At 41.5% G+C, this 23,426-nt stretch overlaps 1 protein-coding gene across 7 annotated transcripts in view; it reads left to right on the top strand.

Moving 5' to 3' along the window:
- Window positions 1-23,426, top strand: part of ube4b (ubiquitination factor E4B) — an 81,339-nt gene that overhangs the window by 17,748 nt on the left and 40,165 nt on the right. The window contains exons 2-8 of one of the 7 annotated variants that reach the window (XM_033048106.1): window positions 8,712-8,892; window positions 13,118-13,253; window positions 14,173-14,260; window positions 14,499-14,643; window positions 15,384-15,612; window positions 18,411-18,827; window positions 22,140-22,268. In XM_033048106.1, coding sequence (XP_032903997.1) covers window positions 8,712-8,892; window positions 13,118-13,253; window positions 14,173-14,260; window positions 14,499-14,643; window positions 15,384-15,612; window positions 18,411-18,827; window positions 22,140-22,268 — 1,325 coding nt within the window. Of the gene's footprint in view, window positions 1-8,711; window positions 8,893-13,117; window positions 13,269-14,169; window positions 14,261-14,498; window positions 14,644-15,383; window positions 15,613-18,410; window positions 18,828-22,139; window positions 22,269-23,426 lie in introns of all 7 variants that reach the window. The other 6 variants (XM_033048105.1, XM_033048104.1, XM_033048103.1 and 3 more) reach the window with 6 other exon arrangements.

Below are 23,426 nucleotides of genomic sequence, written 5' to 3'. Positions count from 1 at the left end.
GTGGCCTACATGAAGACCAGATACGACCTTGGTAAGGCCATCAAAAAGGCCAAAAGGGACTTCTGCTCCAAACTGGAGGACGAGACAGATGTTCGGCAGCTGTGGCAGGGTCTGAATGCAATCACCTCCTACAAGGCAAAACCAGGAGGCAGCTCGAATGCCGGTGTAACATCACTCCCTGGCGAGCTCAATGCGTTTTACGCACGCTTTGACAGGGAGAATACTGATGTGCCTTCCCGATCCCCCATTCGCTGTGATGGCATTTCAGTCTCAGTCACAGAGGCCGATGTCAGGAAATCCTTCAGAGGGGTGAACCCCCGAAAAGCACCTGGACCTGATGGTATACCCGGCCGTGTTCTAAAAACCTGTGCGGACCAAGTGGCGGGAGTTTTTACGGACATTTTCAACCTCTCACTTCTGAGGTCTGAGGTCCCCACCTGCTTTAAAAGGGCATCAATTATACCGGTGCCCAAGAAGAGTAAGGTGACGTGCCTCAATGACTATCAACCAGTGGCACTAACGCCGGTGGTGATGAAGTGCTTTGAGAGGTTGATCATGGAGCAAATCAACTCCTACATCGACAAAAACCTGGACCCACTGCAGTTCGCGTACCGTCACAACAGATCAACGGTGGATGCGATCTCGCTGGCCCTCCACTCCGCACTGGACCACTTGGACAACAAAAACTCATATGTCAGGCTGTTATTCATTGATTACAGCTCGGCATTTAACACAATCATCCCCTCCAAACTGGTTACCAAACTCGCAGAACTGGGCCTCTGCGCATCCCTCTGCAACTGGATCCTCGACTTCCTCGTCCACAGACCACAGTCTGTTCGTATTGGTGGAAATGTGTCAGCCTCAATAACAATCAGCACGGGAGCACCTCAAGGCTGCGTGCTCAGCTCCCTGCTGTACTCACTCTATACCCATGACTGCGTAGCGAACCACAGTGCGAACTCCATCATCAAGTTCGCTGACGACACCACTATTGTGGGGCGTATCACTGATGGGGATGAGTCAGAGTACAGAAGAGAGATCGAGCAACTGTCCATATGGTGCCAGCGCAATAACCTGGCCCTGAACACCAGCAAAACCAAGGAACTGATTGTGGACTTTGGAAGGAGTAGGAGGGGGACCCACAGCCCCATTTATATCAACGGGTCGATGGTTGAAAGGGTCAAGAACTTCAAATTCCTGGGGGTGCACATCTCTGAAGATCTTTCCTGGTCCGAGAACACTAACGCAATTATCAAAAAAGCTCATCAGCGCCTCTACTTCCTGAGAAGATTACGGAGAGTCGGATTGTCAAGGAAGACTCTCTCTAACTTCTACAGGTGCACAGTCGAGAGCATGCTGACCGGTTGCATCGTGGCTTGGTTCGGAAATTTGAGCGCCCTGGAGAGGAAAAGACTACAAAAAGTAGTAAACACTGCCCAGTCCATCATCGGCTCTGACCTTCCTTCCATCGAGGGGATTTATCGCAGTCGCTGCCTCAAAAAGTCTGGCAGTATCATCAAAGACCCACACCATCCTGGCCACACACTGATCTCCCTGCTACCTTCAGGTAAAAGGTACAGGAGCCTGAAGACTGCAACAACCAGGTTCAGGAATAGCTACTTCCCCTCAGCCATCAGGCTATTAAACCTGGCTCAGACAAAACTCTGATTATTAGCAACCACTTTCTGTTATTTGCACTACCAGTTTATTTATTCATGTGTGTATATATTTATATCATGGTATATGGACACATTTATCTGTTTTGTAGTAAATGCCTACTATTTTCTGTGTGCTTAAGCAAAGCAAGAATTTCATTGTCCTATACAGGGACACATGACAATAAACTCACTTGGACTTGGACTCTCAGTCTGAAGAAGGGTCTCGACCTGAAACGTCAGCCATTCCTTCTCTCCTGAAATGCTGCCTGTCCTGCTGAGTTACTCCAGCATTTTGTGTCTACCTAAGCTTGCGAGAAGACAGATGCAGTTGGCTGTTGTGGAAATGAACTTCATTTTGGTTGCTGTTGACAAAAGATAGACTAATATGAAGAGTCTAAGAAAAGATAATTGGGGAATACCAAGGATTGTAGTAAATATGTACAGAAAGTAGCTACTACTGTGATTCTGTGACTGGTTGTTTCTCACAATCCTCCAGAGGTATAATTTTAAGAAACCAGCCATTTCTTAAAGATAGTTTTTATTCATTGAATCCATTGCAGAAAAATGTCTAATCCTATGAAACCTGGCTAACTCAATGTAAATCTCTCAAAGTCTAAGTGATTTCAGCATTAGGCAGTGATTAGGGTGGAAAAAGATAGTGAGACAGAGCCAAGGATGTTTGGAAGTTTGCCAGATTGTAAATCTTTAATTTATTTGTAATGTTCTTCCCACAAAGGTTTTCAAATTTGCATGGAATATTCCAACAATGGTATAATTAGTATTTTGTGTAAATTTAAAAGCAATCAATTTTTTTGCTTTTCAAATCAAATGGTAGACCTTGTTAGGACCACAAGATATAATTGCCTATATTTTGGAAACCCGAATTTGAACATTTCATACTGTTGGATTTGCTCTGGTATTTAAATCTCAAATCAATTGAATTTAGTCTTGATTGCTTTTCATACTACTGCAGTTACTAATTGCCATGTGTGCTATCATATCTTGGAGTAAATATCAAATCAGTTAATGTATTTTTAATCATTTTAGTAATTATTCTGCTCATAAGCTAGTGAATGTTCTGCAATTGAATGGGGAGTAATGTACATCCGAGAAACCTCAACTTTGGAAAAACTCATTTAGCTTGTGTGAAATCTAGCTCCCTCAAACTTCAAAATGTCACATTTTCAAATAAAAGGAAAACAATAACTTTGGTATCTAATCTTTTACTTTAAACTCATTTATATATTTTCTGTAAGAAAAATTACTTATCACATTTAGATTTTTTTAAATTATTGTTTACTGCCTGTTGAAAATCTCTAAACTGGTTGGCTGCGGGGAAGGGCACAACGAGGCATACAAACAGTGAAGTTAATCAGGGGGCAGGTGAGTCTAGTCAGAAAGCTAGGGTGGGGGAGGGATGGTGAGAGGGAAAGGAAGGGTTACTTGAAGTTGAAGAAATCAATATTTAGTCCCTCTCCCCTGACTCTCGGTCTGAAGAAGGGTCTCGACCCGAAACGTCACCCATTTCTTCCCTCCAGAGATGCTGCATTTCCCGCTGAGTGTCTTGCCAGTTTTGTGTCTAGCCAGTTTAAATGCTGTATGCTAGAGGGGATGTCTGATGGCAACTAATATCTGCAATGGGGAAAGCCATGCCAGAGCCAACTGAAGCTTCTGGGACAGTCTTCTTTAATGTTTGTGGTGAGCACAGTTCTTCTGACTGGAAATGCTCACAGTAATTTTATTTCTGGTTTTGGTAGATATCTAAGCAAGATATACACACTCTTTAAATGTTCACCAACCTCCAGATTGTTTATCTTGAGCTTCATTAACTAGAAAAAAATCAATTGACAGATCCTTCATTAGACGAGCAATATAATTAAGATCCTTAATGCATTTTGTGCCTCTTTGTTTAATTGTAACTTTGGCTTAATGGCAGCCCACATTAGTACAGTTTTGAATCCTATTGTTAATATTTAAGCATCTGTAACTCTACCTTGGTTTCTATAATGGTGTGGTATAAAATTACACAATATTGTAAAGGATTTATCATCACTGAAATAGATTGTGACCTTTATTGCATTGGTTTGCATTGGATTTTTCTGTACATAAAGTGACCACACTTTTTCCAAAATCTCAACTATGACTTTTTCAGGGAGTCTAAAGCACCTTTAAAAATGTCCTGTCATGGAAATAAACACACATACAATAACTTTCCCCATTAAGATTTGGACTGTTCTTGCCATCCCCTTGTAGGACCGATGTGGAGGCTTTGGAGAGGGTGCAAAAGTAGTTTATCAGAGCGTAGATTTGAAGACTGGTTCATCAAACATTTGTGCTTGGTTCGTCAAGATTTACTGGATCTCCTAGTTGCTAACCATTTAAACTACTTCCCATACCCATATTGACCTTTCTGTCCCGGGTCTCTTCCATTGCCGGATTGAGGCCACATGCAAACTGTAGGATCGGCACCGTTTGGTTGGCTCACAGTCCAACGGTCTGAACATTGAATTCTCCAATTTTAAGTAACCTCAAACAACCCCCCTCTCCCCCCCCCCCCCCCCCCTCCTCCTCTGTGCCCCATCTGTACTCACGCCTATTTCTCCCCTCCATTTACATTCCTTCCTCTGGCTTCAGAATTGGCAACTTTTCAATCCTTTTGTCTCGTACATTTTCATTTCTTGCCTTTGTTCAACCATCTGCCTATCAAAACCCCTTCTTGCTTGTGTTCACCCATTACCTACCTACGTTTTGTCTTTCTCCCCCTCTCTTCCACCTTTTTTCCCTTCAACCTCCCCTCCCCCCTCAAAACCATTTAAAGACAACTATCCTATCCACTTCCACCATCACCCTTTGCAGTATGTTCCAGGACCTACTACATCTAGTGTGCATGTGTAAAAATACAAACAACAACTTTCCCTGCAGATCATCTTTAAACTTCCACTTCCCCTTCTCATTCTAAAGCTATATTGCAAAGTTGATTGATGAGGGCAGGGCAGTGGATGTTGTCTGCATGATTTTAGTATGACGTTTGATAAAGTCCCCATGGTAGGCTGATCCAGAAGGTTAGAATGCATGTGATTAACAGTGGCTTGATTGTATGAATTCGTAACTGGCTTACTGATAGGAAGCCATGGTGCAGCTTCATAAGACTTGGTTAAGAAGGAACTGCAGATGCTGGTTTAAACCGAAGATAGACACAAAAAACTGGAGTAACTCAGCGGGACAGGCAGCATCTCTGGAGAGAAGGAATGGGTGACGTTTCGGGTCGAGACCCTTCTTCAGAAAACCCGACTGTCATATGCTGAGAGAATGGAGTGGCTGGGCTTACATGCTCTGGAATTTAGGATGAGAGGGGATCTTATTGAAACATATAAGATTATTAAGGGTTTGGACACGGTAGAGGCAGGAAACATGTTCCCGATGTTGGGGAGTCCAGAACCAGGGGCAACAGTTTAACAATAAGGGTTAAGCCATTTAGAACGGAGACGAGGAAACACTTTTTCACACAGTTGTGAGTCTGGAATTCTCTGCCTCAGAGTGGTGGAGGCCAGTTCTCTGGATACTTTCAAGAGAGAGCTAGATAGGGCTCTTAAAGATAGCGGAGTCAGGGGATATGGGGAGAAGGCAGGAACGGGGTACTGATTGTGGATGATCAGCCTTGATCACATTGAATGGCGGTGCTGGCTCGAAGGGCCGAATGTTGCCTGTGTTACTGCAGCTTTTTGTGTCTATCTTCTTTATAACACTTGGGTTAGGCTGCATTTGGAGTATTGTGTGGACTTCTGGTTGCCCCATTACAGGAGGATGTGGAGGCTTTGGAGAGTGTGCAGAGGAGGAATATTAGAATGATGCTTGGATTAGGGTATTGGCTACATGGAGAGTTTTGACAGACTTGGATTGTTTTCCCTGGAACTCTGGAGTTTGAGGCGACCCAATAGAAGCGCATAAAATTATTAGCATTGGGTAGCCAGGCTGGAAATAACTTCATTACGAATACAGTACGAAACTTCACAACTAATTTCCATCCTGCATGCAAATTCACTTGGACCATCTCCGACATCTCCCTACCGTTTCTTGATCTCGCCATCTCCACCACAGGAGATAGATTATCGACCAATAGACAATAGGTGCAGGAGTAGGCCATTTGCCCCTTCGAGCCAGCCATTTGCCCATTCACCGCCATGGCTGATCATCCACAATCAGTACCCTGTTCCTGCCTTCTCCCCATATCCCTTGACTCCGCTATCTTTAAGAGCTCTATCTAACTCTCTTGAAAGCATCCAGAGAATCGGCCTCCAATGCCTTGAGGTAGAGAATTCCACAGATTCACAACTCTCTGGGTGAAAGTTTTTCTTCATCTCCGTTCTAAATGGCCTACCCCTTATTCTTAAAATGGGGCCCCTGGTTCTGCACTCCCCCAACATCGGGAACATGTTTCCTGCCTCTTGCGTGTCCAATCCCTTAATCTGATATGTTTCAATAAGATACCCTCTCATCCTTCTAAATTCCAGTATATACAAGCCCAGTCGCTCCATTCTTTCAACATATGCCAGTCCAGCCATTAGGATTAACATCATGGAGCTACGCTGCACTCTCTCAATAGCAAGAATGTCCTTCCTCAAATTCCTCCAGCTTGCGTTTGACCTCACTCTGACAGTGGACAAACTGCACACAATACTCCAGGTGCGGTCTCACCAGGGCCCTGTAAAACTGCAGAAGGACGACTTTGCTCTGACACTCAACTCCCCTTGTTATGAAGGTCACCATGCCATTAGCTTTCTTCACTGCATGCATGCTTGCTTTCAGTGACTGATGTACCAGGACACCCAGATCTCATTGTACTTCCCCTTTTCCTAACTTGACACCATTCAGATATCTGCCATCCTGTTCTTGCCATCAAAGTGGATAACCTCACATTTATCCACATTAAACTGCATCTGCCCACTCACCGAACCTGACCATAAACCTAGACATCTATTATAAACCTACTGACTCCCACAACTATCTAGACTACACTTCTTACCACCCTGTCTCCTGCAAACCCTCTATCCTCTACTCCCAATTCCTCCATCCGTGCCGCATCTGCACCCACGATGAGGTGTTCCATACCAGGTCATCTGAGATATCCTCATTCTTTAGGAAACAGGGGTTCTCCTCTTCCATCAAATATGAGGTCCTTACAAGGGTCTCATCAGTACCCTGCAGCTCTGCCCTTGCTCCCCCTCCCCTAATCACAACAGGAACAGAGTCCCCCTGGTCTGCATACATCACATAACCTTGTTGCATTTTTACCACCTCCAATGGGATCCCAGCACTAGCCACATCTTTTCATCTCCACCCCTTACTGCAAAGACCCTTCCCTCCGCAGCTCTCTGGTTCACTCATCTCATCCGTTCCCATCCAAACCACCGCCTCCCCAGGTACCTTCCCCTGCAATCGCAGGAGATGCAACACCTGTCCCTATACCTCCTCCCTCGACTCCGTCCAAGGACCCTGACAGTCCTTTCAGTTGAGGCAGAGGTTCTCTTGCACCTCCTCCAACGTCATCTACTAGATCCGCTGTTCCAGGTGTGGACACCTATGTACCACGCGCCGGCTCGGTGATCGTTTTGCTGAACACCGTTCAGTCTGCCTAAACCTACTTGATCTCCCAGTTGCTAAACACTTTAACTCCCCCTCCCATTCCCCTATTGACCTTTCTATCCTGGGCCTCCTCCACTGTCAGAGTGAGGTCAAACGCAAGCTGGAGGAACATCACCTCCTATTTTGCTTGGGCAGCTTACACCCCAGCAGTATGAATATTGACTTCTCTGATTTCAAGTAACTCTTGTCTTCTCTCTCTCTCTCTCTCTCTCTCTCTCCATCCCACCCCATCCTAGTTCTCCGACCAGTCTGATTGTCCTGATTACATTTTATCTCTATGTGCTTTGTTGTCACCTTCCCCAAGCTAACAATGATCCATTCTACATTTTCCTTGACCTTCATCCCCTTTGTCTTGTTTTCACACCTTACCCCTCCATATCTCTGTGTCTCCAAATTCGACCTAAGGAAGAGTTTAAAAAGATGCAAAATGACATCTGACTCTTATCCTTCATGCCCTGACTGGTGAAGGCAAGCATAGCGTAGGCAGCCTTTGCCATTCTATGTGGTTGTGTTGTTACTTTCAGGGATCTGTAGAATTGAGCTTCAAGGTCCCTCTACACATCAATGCTGTTGGGTTTCTTGTTAACCATATGGAGTCCCCTCCCAAATCACATGCCTCACACTTGCCTGGACTAAACACCAGCTGCCATTTCTTTGTCCATATATGTAACTGATCTATATCTTCCTGCATCTTCTGACAGCATTTTTCACTGTCTGCACCTTCACCAAATCCTGCCTGTATCCCAACTTACACCAGTCTGCGTCTGCTAACCAACATGAGATTGTAGCCTGATATTATTTTGTTTTAAATTTTTCATTCTTGTTTTTGGATTATTTCCTGGCATTCCTGTGGAATGTTCTTCTGGCAAAATCTCCCAGATCAATGTAAACCACTCAAATTGTATAAACTTCTCTGGTCTCCCCTCTGCCTTGTCCCCAGAAAAAAAAAAGTTTGGCCAACACTCCTTGTAACTAATGTCCTCCACTCCAGATGCATCCTGGTAAAACTTTTTTTGCCCTCAACAAAACCCCCACAACCTTCCTGCAATGTCTCCCTGTTTTTAAGAACATTTTTTAACCACCTGTTCCCTACTAAAAACTAACTCTCATTTCCCATGCTGCTTTAACCAGCCGTTCACCACATGTCTAATATCATTTTTGTGTCTCAGTACCCGATTTTATATGAAACTTGGAATACAGTGACGCTAAAGACACTATGTAAATGTTGATTATTTGTTCCATATTTTTGCCTGCTGGCATTTATGGGAAGGGGCATTTAATGATGAAGATCTTGTTTATTTGATTATCGGCTTGTGCATGCTCCACGTTTGTATTGGAACTGCGGAGCATTTGTCATGTCAGCAGAATTTCAAAGTTCTCTTTTGAGCAGTAACATTTTCTCACTGACAGATCCGCAGAAGACGTCTTGCACGACTAGCTGGCGGACCAACGTCGCAGCCCACCACGCCGTTAACTTCCCCACAGCGAGAAAATCCACCAGGCGTGTCTGCAGCAACACCAGGGATGTCTCAAAACCTGGGCCTGAGTGTACATAGTGTGACTCCTGCCACATCACCAATTGGAGCAACAGGTAAGGAGAATTAGGTGGTTTGAGCTAGTTGAATTAAAATGAGAATATTGTAACTTTTTCCACAAGGTTTAGTCTTGTGATGTTAATTACTTAAACAGAATACATTATAATGATCTTTCCTGTAACTTTTTGTCCAATGTACTGGAAAACACTTTTGCGTGCTATCAGGCAAATCATACCATCCAAGAGTACAACAGGTAATGCAAAAGGGGAAATGGTACAGAATATAGTGTTACAACCACAGAGAGAGGGCAGATTTTAAAAAGTGCAAGTGGATGGATTGGGAGATCATGAACTCAGTTGGCTTATAAGAGGTCCATTTTAATCGTCTGATAACAGCAAGGAAGTTACTCTTTAGTATGATACATGTTTTCAAAGTTTTGTATCTTCTGCCAAATGGAAGAGTGGAGAAAAGGAATGACCGGGGGTGTTCAAGGCCCTGAAATTGTTGATTACTTTCCGGGTGGGGAGTTGGTTTGTGTGATAGACTGGGCTGTGCACACAGCTCTCTACAATCTCTTGCAGTCTTGGGTAGAGCCAAACCAATTTGTAATGCACTCTGATAGCTGTCAGGTGTAGATTTTATTTGTGGTCATTAAAGATCTTCATGATCATGACACATGATATCCTTTTGATCTTAAATTATCCTGAATTTAGCTGTATTTAGTATTAACATTTTTGGGATCCGATAACTCTGATTAATTTATTGGATTATTAAAACTAGATTTTGCCAATCCATCTTTATAAAATATTAGTTTTGAATTCTACGCTAGAGCCACCCATCCATTACTACAAGCTGTTGCTAGGGTTTCATGTAAGTTTAAAATCCCCATGCGCTTATGGTTACTGTATCTTCACTGTAATAGTTTAACTAGGCATTGGTGGATGAAGGACATTTTCCCCAAAAGGGCTGCAAGAACTGAAAGGTTAATAATTTCAGTGTATAATTGTCCAGATTTTTGATTTGACAGTTGTTCTTTGTGAGTTTGTTTTTCTGTGAGATGCCCAGTAAATTGGGTTTGCATTGCTGGAAGGAATCTGGTAGCAATGATAATTTTTTTTTTTTACTGTAATCTACAAAAAACTACCAGTGGAGTTGCAAGAAATTGCAGATGCTGCAATCTTGAGCAAAATATTGCTGGTGGGACTTGGATCAGGCAGCATCTGTGGAGGGAATGGACAGGCAACATAACGTGTTGGGTCGGGACTCTCCTTCCATCACAGGGGTCAGACTATTGATCAGTAGCTCTGTTATAGTGACGGGCTGTGGACCGGCACTTTCTGTCCATTCTCCACACAGATGCTGCCTGACCCATTGAGTTCCTCCAGCACTGTGTTTTTGCACAAGTTCATAAGTGACAGGAACAGACTTGGGCCATTCGGCCCATCAAGTCTACTCCGCCATTCAATCATGGCTGATCTATCTTTCCCTCACAACCCTATTCTCCTGCCACCTTCCTATACCCCTGACACCCATACTAATCAACAATCTGTCAATCTCTGCCTTAAAATATCCATTGATGGCCCCCACAGGCTTCTGTGGCAATGAATTTCACAAATTCACCACCCTCTGACTAAAGACATTTCTCTTAATTTCCTTTCTCATCCTTTTATTCAGAGGCTATGGCCTCTAGTTCTAGGCTCCCCCACTAGTGGGAACATCCTCTCCACATTCACTCTAACCAGGCATTTCACTATCTGGTAAGTTTCAATGAGATACCTCCTCATCCCACAAAACTACAGCGAGTACAGGCCTGGTACTGTCAAACATTGATCATATGTTAACCCAATCATTCCTGGGATCATTCTCATAAACCTCCTCTGGACCCTATCCAACAGCAGCACATCCTTCTTGCAATCTGATCAGTGCCTTATAAAGTGCCTTACATCTGTTTTTTATATTCTAGTCCTCTTGGAAATAAATGCCAGCATTGCATTTGCCTTCCTTACTGTCAATTCGACTTGCAAATTAACTTTTTGGGAACCCTGCACTAGCACTCCCAAGTCCCTTTGCACCTCCAATTTCTGAATTCTTTCCCCGTTTAGAAAATAATCTATGCCTTTAATAGTTTACCAAAATACATGATTCCATGCTTTGCTATGCTGTATTCCATCTGCCACTTCTTTGCCCACTCTTCAAGTTGGGAGAGTCCTTCTGCAGAGTCTACACAACCTGACCCTCTACCTATCTTTGTATCATCTGCAAACTTGGCCACAAAGCTTTCATTTCCCTTATCCAAATCATTGATAGACAATGTGAAGAGTAGTGGCCCGACCCCTGTGGAACACCACTTATTACCGGCAGCCAACTAGAAAAAGTGACCTTTATTGCTACTCTGCCTTCTGCTTTCCAGTCAACCGTCTATCCATGCTACTATCTTCCCTCTGATACCATGGGCTATCTTCTTTAGCAGCCTCAGGTGTGGCACCTTATCAGTGTTTCATCAGGGAATTGTTCAAACCTCATTTTATTAAGCTACATCAAACACTTTTGATTTGTTTGTTGTGGAAACTTTGACATTTTCAATACTTTGAGCTGAAAAGCTGGATAATATAGGTCAGTAAAATGTGTTTGTAACTATGAATAAATGATTCTGGTAGTGCTGATTGTCATGTAAATCTAAATGCTTTTAAGCCAGCCTTGAAGTCATGAGCTCTGTGTATGTGAAATTTTAAAATTATGTCACAATTAACATGACATTTTGTGGAAAACATTTGGTCAATGAAGTGAGGCCTGCTTGGAGAAAAGGACTAGATGCTGGAGTAACTCAGCGGGTCAGGCTGCATCTCCTGGTGGACATAATTAGATGACGTTTCCCTTCCCGAAATGTTGCCTATCCATGTTCTCCAGAGATGTTGCCTGACAAGTTGAGTTACACTAACACTTTTTTTTTTCTAGCATCGATATTCCCTTGGGTCTACATTAGGCTTGTTGGATCAATGTTTGTCAATAAAATTTAATTTAACTTCCTTGCAAGAGATATTCTACATTAAAAGATGGGATGTTCAAATAATTGCCTTTTTCTTTTTAGCAATTCTGCTGTTGGCTGGTGCTTTGTGCATCACACATGCTTTCCTCTTTACGAGACAAAATGAAGAGTTGAAGACTGATCGTAATGCATATCATCTAATTTATTTTTGGCAATGCCCCTGTCTAAATTGGAACAATCTTGAATTTTGGATTGCCCAATACTGTGGTCTTGACTAATTGCTTTGGTGCCTCTAGGTGCCCTGTTTTAGAGACATGGATATCCGTGGCACTAGGAGATGGGTGCTACAGAGGTTTTCTGATTGAAGTTTCTACTGTGCTCAGGATTGTGGGGTAAATCTGTCCACTATATTTTGAACAGTTATGAATGATTTGACATGAAATTACAGTAATGAATTACAGTAATGAATCAAACTTTGGTTTAAAATGTGAGTCTCCTTGATGGTCTTTCTGTGATCTCCGGAATATCAAGTCCTTGCTGTGAGTCGAGGCCCATTCAGTTCATCTTGCATTAGAATCTTCATGCCTTAAGCCTTGATTCGATATCTTACTTAGGCTGCTTATTCTGTCTGAGCTGATTGATGTGTTAAATCTGGGGCAGGTTCAGCTTCCGTACTCGAGCAACCACCATGATCCCTTGACAACATTTTGACAGTCTGTTTTGGTGGGTTTCATGGTATAAGTGGCACATTAATCAACATTAGTCTAAATCAAATTTAAATTGCTAACTCTGCCACAGATGAAGATGGTAGAATATGCTTGAGCATTCTCTTGTCCCAGTATTGAGGCACCCCCACAGAAATTGAAAAGAAATACCGTTTTTAAAACAAACTTAAAATCTTTTGGTAGACACAATGCTGGAGTAATTCAGCGGGACAGGCAGCATCTCTGGGGAGAAGGAATGGGTGACATTTTGGTTAAAGATCCTTCTTCAGACTGAGGTTAGAGTAGGTAAGGGGGGTGGAAAAGTTGAGATGGTTGATGTCACAGTGTGAAAATTGAAGAAGGGTCTGTACTAGATCTGTAGGAAGGAACTGCAGATGCTGGTTTAAACCAAAGATAGACACAGAAAGATGGAGTACCTCAGAGGGACAGGCAGCGTCTCTGTAGAGAAGGAATGGATGATGTTTCGGGTCGAGACCCTTCTTCAGAATCTAAATTTAAATTAGAATTTAAAATCTTTTGCTTTCCTCTTTTAAAGATAAAACGATTTGTGACTGTTATCTGTTTTCTCAGGTGTTGCACACAGAAGCCAGAGCAGCGAAGGAGTCAGCTCACTCAGTAGTTCCCCATCAAACAGCCTTGAAAACCAGTCTCAGAGTCTTTCCCGATCTCAAAGTATGGATATTGACAGTGTGTCCTGTGAGAAAAGGTACTTAATTTTCAGGTAATGTTCCTGTGTGGTGCTATTATAATTGGACAGCGATGTTTGGAATATTGAAGTCTGAATTCTTAAGTTTTTTTTTTTGCGGAATTGTATTGCTGATCAACATTCCAACTGCTGTATTTGTTAGAACAGAGGGCCTATTTGAAATAATGAAGTTTGTTGCTGAATGATACATATATAAAGCTGCAGTTGTCTATGATTTGAGGTTGTATAGTAATTTGAATAAACACATGTAATGTTGGAGCAAATGGCTGTTATAGTAATGGTACAATATTTGCTATTTAAACAGTTACAAAACACCAAGCTAATTTAAAGACATGTTCTAGTGGAAATTTGTGCAAAATAGGGCTTTTCTAGAACCCATAAAATGTTAAGTGTTTATTCCGGTTTGGCTTTGTAAAAGGTATTGGGTTTCTACTAGTCTTCTTCTTATCGAGTCCACACACAAGATTAGAAGTTGTTCAGCCAGAGCTGAACACACTTCTCGGCATCTGCACAATGGTGTCTGTCTTGCGCTTCTTGTGCTTCTTGTGCGTGGTGGTGGAAAGATTGGTTGAAACAGGGCCGCGACGTGAACGCTCTTTCCTTGGCCCCTTCTACTAGTGAAATGCTGTATTGTACGAGTGAAATTGCTGTATTGTACAGTACTAACTGTAGACCAACAATACAGTAAAGTTGATGTGAAGTCATAATGTTCAGTAAAGCTCCACTTTAACACTAACATTGCATTTATTTTGGAAAGATTCTAACTCTTGATTACCCAACGATGACCACCTGTTCTATTCAGCTGTTTCGTCTTGTGAATGGATTCGGATTTCCTATTGTTTAAGAGTTGCTTTCAATTCGAGTTTTTATTCGAAGCAAACTTGTTGCTTATTAATATTTACTATTTTACTTGAAGCAGCATGTCCCAAGTGGATGTGGACTCCGGAATTGAAAATATGGAAGTTGATGAGGGTGATCGCAGGGAAAAACGGAGCCTGACTGATAAGGTACATCCACTCGAATATGTGCAGATTTTCTTAATTTAATTTAAAATGTCATTCGTAAATCTTCATTAACAGAAGGTACCGAGGATAATGATGGAAAATGTGATCGAGGTTGGGCCACAGATCAGCCATGTTCTCTCTGAATGACAGAAAAGTCTTGAGGGGGTGAAATAACCTATTCTGGCCTTGGTGTGGAGATCGAAAGCTGCCAGAGAGTCAGTAATAAATGTTTTGTGTTTAGGAACCGTCTTTGGGGTCAGATGTGTCAGAAGAGCAAGCACTTTCGCTTATCTGTAAAATTTTCCGAGTCTCCTGGAAGGAACACGACCAAGATGTAATTTTCTTGCCTGGTCTGGCTGCAGAGTTTAAACAGAGTGCAAAAGAAGGTGAGAATTAATGACAATGATCGATGGTTTCAAAGTTTAACACAGCCAGTAATCTCAATTAAGAATCAAAAACAAATAATTCTAGAAATATACTCCTTTTATTGGAATGCTGCCAACATTTACCATACTGTCAGCGGCTAGAGCTGTTGCCTCACAGTGCAGAGACCCTGGTTCAATACTGACCTCGGGTACTGTCTGTGTGGAATTTGCATGTTCTCCCTCGGACTGTGTGGTATTTCTGTGGGTGCTCCGGTTTCCTCCATAAACCAAAGACCTGCGGGTTTGTAGGTGAATTAGTTTATGTAAATTGTCCCTAGTGCATAGGGAGTGCAATAATATAGAACTAGTGCGAATAGGTGATAGATGGTCAGCATGGACTCGGTGGTCCGAAGGGCCTTGCTCCATGCTGTATCTTTAAACTAAATACTCAGCATGTCCATAATGTTCATGATCAAATGTGTTTATTTGGATTAATATGTATGGACATTCAGTGTTCAATAAACACAGACATGAAAGTGGATCTCAATTAAAAAATAATTGGAGGGACAATGTCTCCTCAGCGTGATAACGGGATTAAGAAATTACAAGTAGGTAGATACAATGGGGTGGATGTGAACAGCATAAGGTGAAATTGTGAGCCAGCTAAACTGAAAGGAGCCCAAAGTGCACCATCTCAGAATGGTGGTATTTAGAAATTACGTTGTTAAATTGTTGTATTGAAGTGTAATCTTTGCTTTTAGTTTTTACAGACTGGAAGGACTTAATTGGCCAGATTCTGATGGAAGTTCTGATGCTGTCCACTCAAATGCCAGAAGACAACCCATTTGCCAGTTTGACTGCTACGTCTCAGCCAATTGCAGCTGCTGCACGGTCACCGGATAGGAGCTTGCCACTTATCCCTTTGTCAAGTCAAGGAACAAGTCCTATGTTTTGTAGTCCGGGTTCTTTTGGCGCCAGTTCTTTATCAAGGTATGTCTGTAACGTCCAGATATTTCCTGCTATTGAATTATTGACTTAAAAGATAAAAATAGTTGAGGTATTTTTCATTTGAATTGAAATATTTGTATTGGACAACACAGGGATAACCAAAAGAAAGTCACTTTTGGTGCTTTCCATGTCGACCATTTTATCTTTAGTTTCTACGACTGACCTCATTTTGTCTTCCAGTTTCATCTACTAGTTAAGTACTCGGCCATAATTAAAGCTGTTATTTTCATAATGATAATTTATTTGCAAGGATTCTACATTTGACTGGTTATAATGTGGGGCATTGTCATATTGTGAAACCATGCACTTAGAATTGTTTGATAAAGGCTTTTGAATTTTAATCTCTTGTTTTTTTCCTCTTTGGTATAACTAAAACAAGTCTCTTTTGGCCTTTCCATGTTGATCATTTTATCTTGAGTTCCTATGACTGACTTCAGTATGCCTTCTAGTTTTCATCTAATAGCTAAGTACTCAGCTGTAATTAAAAAATTACATGGACACGTGGCTGAACTTTTTCTCCAGATTATCAGTACATTAGTGCACTCTGGCTTACTTGAAGATTTGTTTTTGGAGAGTGCGATAATATAGCTAAGTATTCATGACTTACTGCCACCATCCAAATAAAATATTTGTACCAGTTGAATTTAATAATTAGAATAAATTACATACATAACACATACAGAATAAATCTAAACAGTTATAGGAAAGAAGGGCAAGTTATAGGAAAGATATTGTCAAGCTTGAAAGGGTTCAGAAAATATTTATGAGGATGCTGCCCGGACTAAAGGGTGTGAATTATAGGAAGAGGTTGAGTAGGCTGGGGCTCTATTCCATGGAGCGCAGGAGGATGAGGGGAGATCTTATAGAGGTATACAATCATGAGAGGAATAGATCGGCTAGATGCACAGTGTCTTTTGCCCAGAGTAGGGGAATCGAAGTCCAGAGGACATAGGTTCAAAGTGAAGGGGAAAAGATTTATTAGGAATCTGAGGTAACAATTTCACATAAAGGGTGGTGGGTGTATGGAACAAGCTGCCAGAGGAGGTAGTTGAGGCCTGGACTATCCTATCGCTTAAGAAACAGGTATATGGATAGGTACACAAAATTGCTGGGGAAACTCAGCGGGTGCAGCAGCAGCTATGGAGCGAAGGAAATAGGCGACGTTTCGGGCCGAAACCCTTCTTCAGGTATATGGATAGGGCAGGTTTGGAGGGATATGGACCAAGCACAGGCAAGTGGGACCAGTGTGCCTGGGACATTGTTGGCCGGTGTGGGCGAGTTGGGCCTAAGGGCCTGTTTCCACATTGTCACTCTATATTGTTAATAAACAATAGCATTCAGGCAAGTCTTGAGGTATGACTTGTTTACTTTTGGAATTAATTAAATTAATTAATTGAATTTTGCAAAGCATCTCTCCAGGACATCAGTGGACATTTTAACGTTGTTTTTCTTGATGGTTTGAAACCTAAACATTTTTCAAAACTTGTAGGAACTGCACCAGGCAATTTCTTAGGAAATAGACTTTTTAAAGACAAACAAACATTGTTGATGCTGGTGGGGGAAGTGGAGTGGGAGGGTGAGCATACAGTTAGACAAATGACACACATTTTGGTCGTGTGCTCTTTATTTTCTGAAATTCGACAAACATTCACAGAACATATTTTGTTTATGTTTTGTGAAAAGATTTGTGGGTAGGTAGTTGGCTAATTGTTGCTATAATTGCTGTGATTGTGACCTTGCCTTATCAAGGAAAGACACAAAGATGGAGTGGTCAAGCAGCATCCCTGGGTGTTGCTTGGAGAACATAAACAAGTGACGTTTTGGGTTGGGACCCTTCTTCAGGCTGATGGGTGAACTGGTTGATAATGGGCAAACACTTCTCAGCATGATAGAAAGGTAGAGTTGACGGAGTTCCTGAAAAAGGAAGCGGGTATTACAGAACTTTTGGGGGGTGGGGGGGGGGGGGGTGTGATTGGCGATAAATGGTGGTAGAAGAAACTGACAGTAGAACAGAAAGTATTAAGGAGCAATTACAAATACTTTTTGTGATGTGTGAAAGCTATCAGATGGGTATAAATCACATTTAAATTTGTGTGGTGCGTGTATGATTTTAATTTGTTTCTCCATAAATGATAATTGAATTTCTTTTTCTATTTTGGTCCAATGACTACAGGCCTAAGGGCAAAGAATTAGAGGCTAATGCATTTTTTGAAGTTAATATATTTCATTTTAATTAATTGCAGAGTCTTGTCATTAGATTTTTTTAAATATTAGTAAATTTTGCCACCGAATTTTTGACCATGTTTCAGGTTGCATTGTTAGTCTGTAAAGGTGCGTGTCTGATGGAGGAATGAGATTGATTTGACACTCTGCTTTTGCCTGCAGAATCCTTTATTTGCTTCTATAATTAAGGTGGGAGAGTGTTTGGAGGCAATTTGTATTAATGGCTGTGAATTCCATTAATGGCAGAACATAAATTGGAAAGCATAAGCACAAGATGCTGCACTATTTTATGTGACTAAGGTCATTTAATTTAGTCATGCTGAAACTGTTTTACAAATTCTTTGATATTGTAATACTATCATTTATTATAAAACCATTTATAAAAATAATTGTGCTGATACTGTGCCTGTGTAAAAATACTAATGTACAGGAAAGCACAAATGTGTATATACAACTTTATCATGTTTCTAACATTTTACATGCCTTTTTTTTCTTTTCCGTTTTCCTGATTTTTAAATTTCTTTTTTTTTTCCTTTCCCTCTGTCTCAATGTTCTAGTTTGTATGGAACCAGCCCAAGTTCTCGGTTCCTGTCAGCCAGCCACACTTCCATGACAGCTGGTCCTACAACCCAGCAGCCTAATTTTATGAGTCCTGCTTCATTGACACCCAGTTCTCCATACCAGCGCACCATTGCTACTAGTCCATCCTCGCCTCAAGTCTGTTCTTCTGGACAACCGTCATTCACAATGAGCTGCCCCCCCTTATTCTCTACTTCTCCCAGGCTAAGAAATGTTGGCACCAATGCACTGCCAATCACAACTCTGTCTTCTAGCTCACAAACTTTATCCAGGAGCCCTTCAATCCCAATAAGTTCTCCAAGACAAAGAACCTCCATAATGGGTCCACCATTATTTCCAGTTACTCCGTCTGCATCAACCTCTCGCTCTTCTCCAATGAGCCAGCCACCTTCTAGGTATTGTGTGCTAGAATGTGTGAAAACTTTTGTATTAAGCTTTTAAAAGTTACAATGCTGCAACATTCCAAAGTTTGTCATTTTCACAGAAGTTAAATACAGTGCCCTTCATAATGTTTGGGACAAAGACCCATCATTTATTTATTTGCCTCTGTGTTCCACAATTTGAGATTTGTAATAGAAAAAATCACATGTGGTTAAAGTGCATATTGTCAGATTTTAATGATACAATGATACAATTTATTTGTTGTCATTTGAACCTCATTGAGGTTCAAACGAAATTTGGTTTCTGCAGTCATACACACAAGAAAAAGAACCAAGACACAACACAATTTACACAAACATCTTATTTACACAAAGTCTTATCTCTCCCCTGCACTCCTCTTTCTCCTCCCGATGTCAGAGTCAAAGCCCCCGGCGGGCGATGGTAAATGTCCCGCGGCCATTAAAGCCGCGCCGGGCGATGTAAGGCCCTGCTCCAGGTACTTTTCAACCCTGCAACTCGGGCGGGAGAAGTCGCCGTTGCGGAAGCCCCGAAAAGCGGTCTCCCACCAGGGACCCGCGGGCTCCCGGTGTTACTGTCCACCAGACCTGCGGTTGGAGCCTCCGAATCACCGGGGTCGGGCCACAGCAGCTCGCCACCACAGCTCCTCCCGCTCGGCCAGCTCCGCGATGATGGGTAAGTCCGCAGCCCCAGGTCGTTCCGGTTGAAGGCCGCCCACGGTGCTAGGCCCCAACGACAACGGAGACCCGACAAAGAAAAGGTTGGGTTCTCCGTACAGGGAAAAGATTTAAAATCCCCCCCCCCCCCCACAACATGAGGACCAAAGTTGTACCAATGAAAGTCAAAGAAGCCATTATGAGACTGATAAACAAGAATAAAACTGATCCCAAACTTACTGCTAAAACAACAAAGGAGTTTGTCAGCTAAAAAATGGACAATTCCTGAGTGGCCAAGTCAACCACCCGATCTGAACACAATTGAGCATGCCTTTTATATGCTGAAGAGAAAACTGAAGGGGAATAGCCCCCAAAACAAGCATAAGCTAAAGATGGCTGCAATACAGGCCTGGCAGAGCATCACCAGAGAAGACACCCAGCGACTGGTGATGTCCATGAATCGCAGACTTCAAGCAGTCATTGCATGCAAAGGATATGCAACAAAATACTAAACATGAATACTTTCATTTACATGACATTGCTGTGTTCCAAACATTGTGGTGCCCTAAAATGGAGGGGACTATGTATAAACACAGCTGTAATTTCTACATGGTGAAACCAAAATGTATAAAAATGGTCTTTATTAAAATCTGACAATGTGCACATTAACCACATGTGATTTTTTTCTATTATAAATCTCAAATTGTGGAGTACAGAGGCAAATAAATGACAGGTCTTTGTCCCAAACATTATGGAGGGCACTGTATATTTGTTTTGTTATGAGAATTAATTTTTTTGTGTCTGGTTATATTAGCCTTTAGGATTAAAGAATTCTAAATTTAAATTTTGTTCCTGTGCAAAGTTTGCTATCTTTAAGGTAGGAATAGTGTAGCAAGCTTGGGACAAAGTAATTGAGCCATGCAATACCTCATGGTTTTCCATAGAAACCAATGGTGGTATTGCATAATATTGCACTACTTCAACCTAGCCATAACATTGTTTTGAGTACTATCCATAATAAAAATATAAAAGTGGATGCTAGGTGTTCACCAGATGAAAGTGTAAGAATGCATCAGGAATTTAACTTCTGTTCTGTAAGAAAAAGATTGACCAAAGAAGGCCATGGTGGTGTTAACTGGATGATGAGAGGTTGTGATTAGTGAGATTACAGGATAGATTTGCAGATGATAAATTAGCAAATTCTTTCAAGACAAGACAAGACAAGACAAGACGAGACATTTATTGTCACATGTACCAATTGGTACAGTGAAATTTGTGGTCACCATACAGCCATACGAATAAAATAAGGAACACAGAACACGATAGTCTTTAACATTAACATCCCCACACAGCGGTATCAACGTTTCCCACTGATTATTCTACATCGCTATTTTAAATAAGGTCTCTGCTACTCAATATATTTACTTTGCTAAATGGCAAGCAATCATTTGTCAAGGTGCAGTCTTTTGCAGAATTCAGCTCTTTTTTTTCTACGTTTAGTTCTTGCATTCAGTATCCTTGTGCTTTGAAGTTTACAAAAGCTAAAGGGCAGCACTCAATTTATGCGACATTAATTGGATTAGTGGTGGTAATTTTGTAATATCTTTTCACTACACGGATAGTCGACGGGCGAAACATTTAGACACTAAGTTTAGAGTGGCATTTAATTGTACTGAACGGTTGAAACTCTGGAGGAAAATTAGTTAATCCCCATTGGACAAAGGAAACGGAATTTTGTGGAAAAGTGAATTTTCAAATTAAAATGACTTTGTCACAAATTCTGACATGTTAAAAGTTTTTCTTCCTTACTGTGTTTAAGAATATGGATTGGCATTGTGGGGAATAGCTGCACTTAATATGTTAAACACTGATGTGTTTAATGCTTATACTGAGCTATTCTCGTTGAACAATGGAGCAAGTTGAAGAATTAAGCTCCATTTACACTGTCCCAATCATGTACCTCAGATCTTGAACAGCCTCTGGATCAGTGATTCATTTTTTTGACTCGTTATCAGTGACTTTTGTAAGATTCTGGAATGAAATAGCTAATTTGTGATATAGTTTTGATCCATTAGATACTGGGTTGATTATTGTTTTTGTAGTCTATCAGATTATGTCATTTTTTAATTTCATATATACATATATGATTAGTTTGTTCTCTTTTTTTCATGGCTTGGAGTTTTTGAACAATGGCGTCCTTTATTTAGGATAAGATGTTTCTCATTGACTATTTGTTGTCTGTTTATCCTCAACAGCATTAGGGTCGGTCCCTGAGAATTGAGAGAGCTGAATTTCCGCAAATTATGGCACTTAATCTTTTCGTTTTTAATTTGGTAACCTGATTGGTCATTTAAAAAATCTAAAAAATACACATTTGTGTAAATTCAAGTGATATTTTTCACTCTTTGAATTCTATGTGGTAGTTATGATTGCTTGTCCATTAGTTGTAGAGCATTTCAAAGTCTACATCAAGATGCCTGAAAAGTTAGTTTAGTTGGATTACCCACTTTTAACTTTAAGACTCCATTGTTTAATACTTTGTTCATGTTCATTATAGATAAGTAAAATCTAAAATCATTGCATTTCTTGTTTTGATTTCGTGTCCTTTTCTTCCCTTTATTTTGCTAAATCTCTCTATCTTCGCTTTGGTAGTATATACAACAATCCCTTTTCTCTTCTCCTCTTCGCTCTTTCTGACTTACCGGAGGACAGCAGTGATGATGATGCTGATGATGATGAGGAAGACGATGTTGATTTATCTAGTGTGCAGTTTGGTTCCAGGTATCAGTGGCACAAGGCTGCGGCAGCCTTTTCTATAACAGGCATGAGTGTATGCATTTGGAAGTGCAACTAACAGTGTGTGATGTCTGCACTTGCAGTAGTTTTTATTACCTAGCCCCCTTCACCCTCCTATTCTCCCATTCTCTTCAACTTTCTGGTGTGTAGAACAATAGTTGCTGGACCAGGAAATAACCAGGGAGTTAAGTTTGTTATGGCATAACCAAGTAACATAAATCCCTTTATTCTGTTTGTAAGCCTTGGACCATGAAGGGATGTATTAATTGCAAGTTCCAAATGACCCTTCATCTACTGTTTCTTTTGAAAAAGTGAATTGTTCGCTGTTGTGTTTGCTATCCAGTGACTTGTCACTCTCTATGCCCTACGTAGGTGCTAGAATATATTGTGCTATGTTTGTCTCATTTAAACAAAGGGGAGTATTGCAGTAATGGTGACTCAGATCTGCAACCAACAATTTTGAGGTCTTTTTATCAGTTGTTCCATCCAACTAAGAAATAGCTTGTCTGCCACCAATTTTCAGGTCCAGCACCCTTGGTTCCAGGGCCTTTCCTTGCTGGACTACCAGAGGTCACAGCCTCCGAGTTGAGTCGAACAATCCGCCTAGGCAGCCGAGGAGCCGAGATACCAACCTGCAAAGTCAGCCTGCAAGTTGGCTACGGGAATGGTTCTGGCTGGGCTGGTGTTCCAGAGCCCTGGCCACAGGGAGCAAGTTCGATCCACTGATCGGCGCGGAAGTCCCGATGAGGTTGAGATTGGTCGCCTTGCCTGCCCTACGCGCCACGTTCTCGGGGGCCTTCCGGGGGGGCGGGGTTTCAAGTGCGCTTCCGTAATGTTGTCTGCATTAAAGAAGGTGCCAAACCGGCAGTTGCCAGAAAATCGGTGGTGGACCTGTCTAATGAAACCTTGTACTTCTGTAAAAGGCATCAAATTAATCATAAACATATAAACTTGGTAAATTGGTTTCCTAGTGAACTGAATTTTTGACTGAGTTTTGTCCAATATAAATTGTTTTATTTTTTGTGGTAATAAATTAATATTTTTTATTCAACGGGCTTCTGGAAAAACTCAGCAGGTCAGGCAGCATCTGTGATGGGGAAATGGGCCGACAAAGTATCCAGTTGGGACCCGTCTTCCAACTCG

This window comes from Amblyraja radiata, chromosome 31 (assembly GCF_010909765.2).
Source record: "Amblyraja radiata isolate CabotCenter1 chromosome 31, sAmbRad1.1.pri, whole genome shotgun sequence".
Taxonomy (NCBI): Eukaryota; Metazoa; Chordata; class Chondrichthyes; order Rajiformes; family Rajidae; genus Amblyraja; species Amblyraja radiata.
This window is presented reverse-complemented; position numbering and strand designations above follow the sequence as displayed.